General features: G+C 38.5%; 1 protein-coding gene across 2 annotated transcripts in view; it reads right to left on the reverse strand.

The window, feature by feature from the left end:
- Positions 1 to 1,936, reverse strand: part of ern1 (endoplasmic reticulum to nucleus signaling 1) — a 23,239-nt gene that overhangs the window by 10,894 nt on the left and 10,409 nt on the right. For both annotated transcript variants that reach the window (XM_032538151.1, XM_032538152.1), the window contains exons 3-5: positions 1,191 to 1,224; positions 935 to 1,007; positions 614 to 686 (exon numbers count right to left, since the gene is read on the reverse strand). In XM_032538151.1, coding sequence (XP_032394042.1) covers positions 614 to 686; positions 935 to 1,007; positions 1,191 to 1,224 — 180 coding nt within the window. The remainder of the gene's footprint in view (positions 1 to 613; positions 687 to 934; positions 1,008 to 1,190; positions 1,225 to 1,936) is intronic.

A 1,936-nucleotide genomic window follows, 5' to 3' on the forward strand; every position in this document is an offset into this window, starting at 1 on the left:
ATCAAAGAACCGGGGTTACGTTAAGTAACCTCTAAGTACTGGCAGCTCACTTACTTTGTCAATGCAGGGAGTGGTGATTATTAAAGATGAATGCAAAAAAAACAGATCAGTAAAGGGCTGCTTAAGAGAGTCCAGATGATGAAGGAGGATGGTTTGTTTGGCCTGATATTTCCTACAAACTCTATTTATCAAACATTTTATACATATGGAAAACAGATTTAAAGAGTGAGAATTTAGGCTGTACACATTCACATTCAGACTCCACCTCTCCAATATGTTCTGTTCCAGCAGCAGCTTCAGTTGAATGAAAAAAAGCTTCACTGATAATGTCTCCGGGGAGGCGAAGGTCACCCGCTTCCCTTTAAACAATGACACAGTCACTATGGTAGATTACCTTTCCTCTGTTAACGGTTTAAAATTCAAAAGAGCACAGGCTACGACCACAGGTTGAAAGATATCCAGATAACACCAGCTCATTTAGGCCAGAAGACACACTGGGACATGGACTGCACAACATAATGGATAAGGATACTACAGAATATGTGTTGAATGTGTGTTTATGAATGGTGATTCAGAAGGCACAATATAATATCTATCTGAGAATTAGCCTTACCCATGTAAAGGACGCCATCAGAGCTGCGACAGGGAGAAGCTTGGACCAACTCAGGGATAGTGAATGGTAATTTCTGTTTGAGAAACACGAGCATTACATAACCATAACATGCTGTATGGCTTATGTTACATGTGGAACAACATGCATGCACCACCACATTTGTAACTTCAGGAAGAGGGTGCATTACTTTTAGAATGACTTGTATACACACACGTGGTGAGAAAATACATTTTTCTCTAGAATAGGGAACTAGCAACGTGTTTCTCTCAAAAGATGGAAGATCATAGTTTGTGATAAAAAAAAAAAATGATTTCCTCTTACTGTGAGGCCTTCGTTGTTTTTTCCTCCCAGAGAGTACAGACTGCCATCGTTGGGGTCAGGCAAAAAGGCTGGCCTAGAGTAAAGATTCAAGAATATGGATTACATCTTGAGACAAGTAAAGGGAGTGACAGATTAAGACAAGCTCAACAGGTTACCATCACAATTTGCATTCTTCATCTTTTGTTACAGACAGGTGCAGTACACAAGGATATTTACACATACACCCATGCAGAAAAACATCTCCAAAGCTACGTACTCTGCTACATGTGTGGGGACCTGAAGAACTGGATCTGTGGGGAGAAAAAACGACAAGACGCAAGTCAGGACTGACAAGAATATCAACCAACAATGTAAACTGTGACCAGAAGCTGTTAAGAGTAAGAGAATAACATGAACAGTGTTGACATTCAACTGCACAGAATAAAGTCCAAATAAAAACTCATTTCTCTGGAGAAAAAGGATGGGTAAACAGTCCGTGAAGAAGTCGACACCAGAACATTGATTATTTAATGAGCTTTAATGACATCATATCATCTAAAAAGTACTGGAAGATATTAACCGATTGAGCCCCTATGATACCAAAAACCCATCTAACAGACTGATAAAAGAAGGGGGTTAGTCCAGGAAGCAGATTTTACTCTTATACTGATATAGTTAGTGTAAATGGCATGGCAAAATTTATCTAGCTATGTTGTGATTTTTTATTTCAGAAATGTCTCACAGAGACATGGGCTTATAAGGACCATATCATGTTTTGCATGTTTCAAGCCCATTTACTACAAAGTTTTATACATTTTACATTAATGCCTACACTCACACATTATCCAATATGTCCTTCCTTCCAGGCAACTATTAGTTTCCATTCAGGCTGGGGTGTAGGCTAAGGAAGAGCACGTTTAAATGACTGCAGGTTGATTTCCACACCACGTGATATGGCTAGAGTGTAGCAACTAAAAGCTGCATATATATATATATATATATATATATATATATATATATATA

The sequence above is a fragment of the Etheostoma spectabile genome, chromosome 15 (genome assembly GCF_008692095.1).
Source record: "Etheostoma spectabile isolate EspeVRDwgs_2016 chromosome 15, UIUC_Espe_1.0, whole genome shotgun sequence".
Taxonomy (NCBI): domain Eukaryota; kingdom Metazoa; phylum Chordata; class Actinopteri; order Perciformes; family Percidae; genus Etheostoma; species Etheostoma spectabile.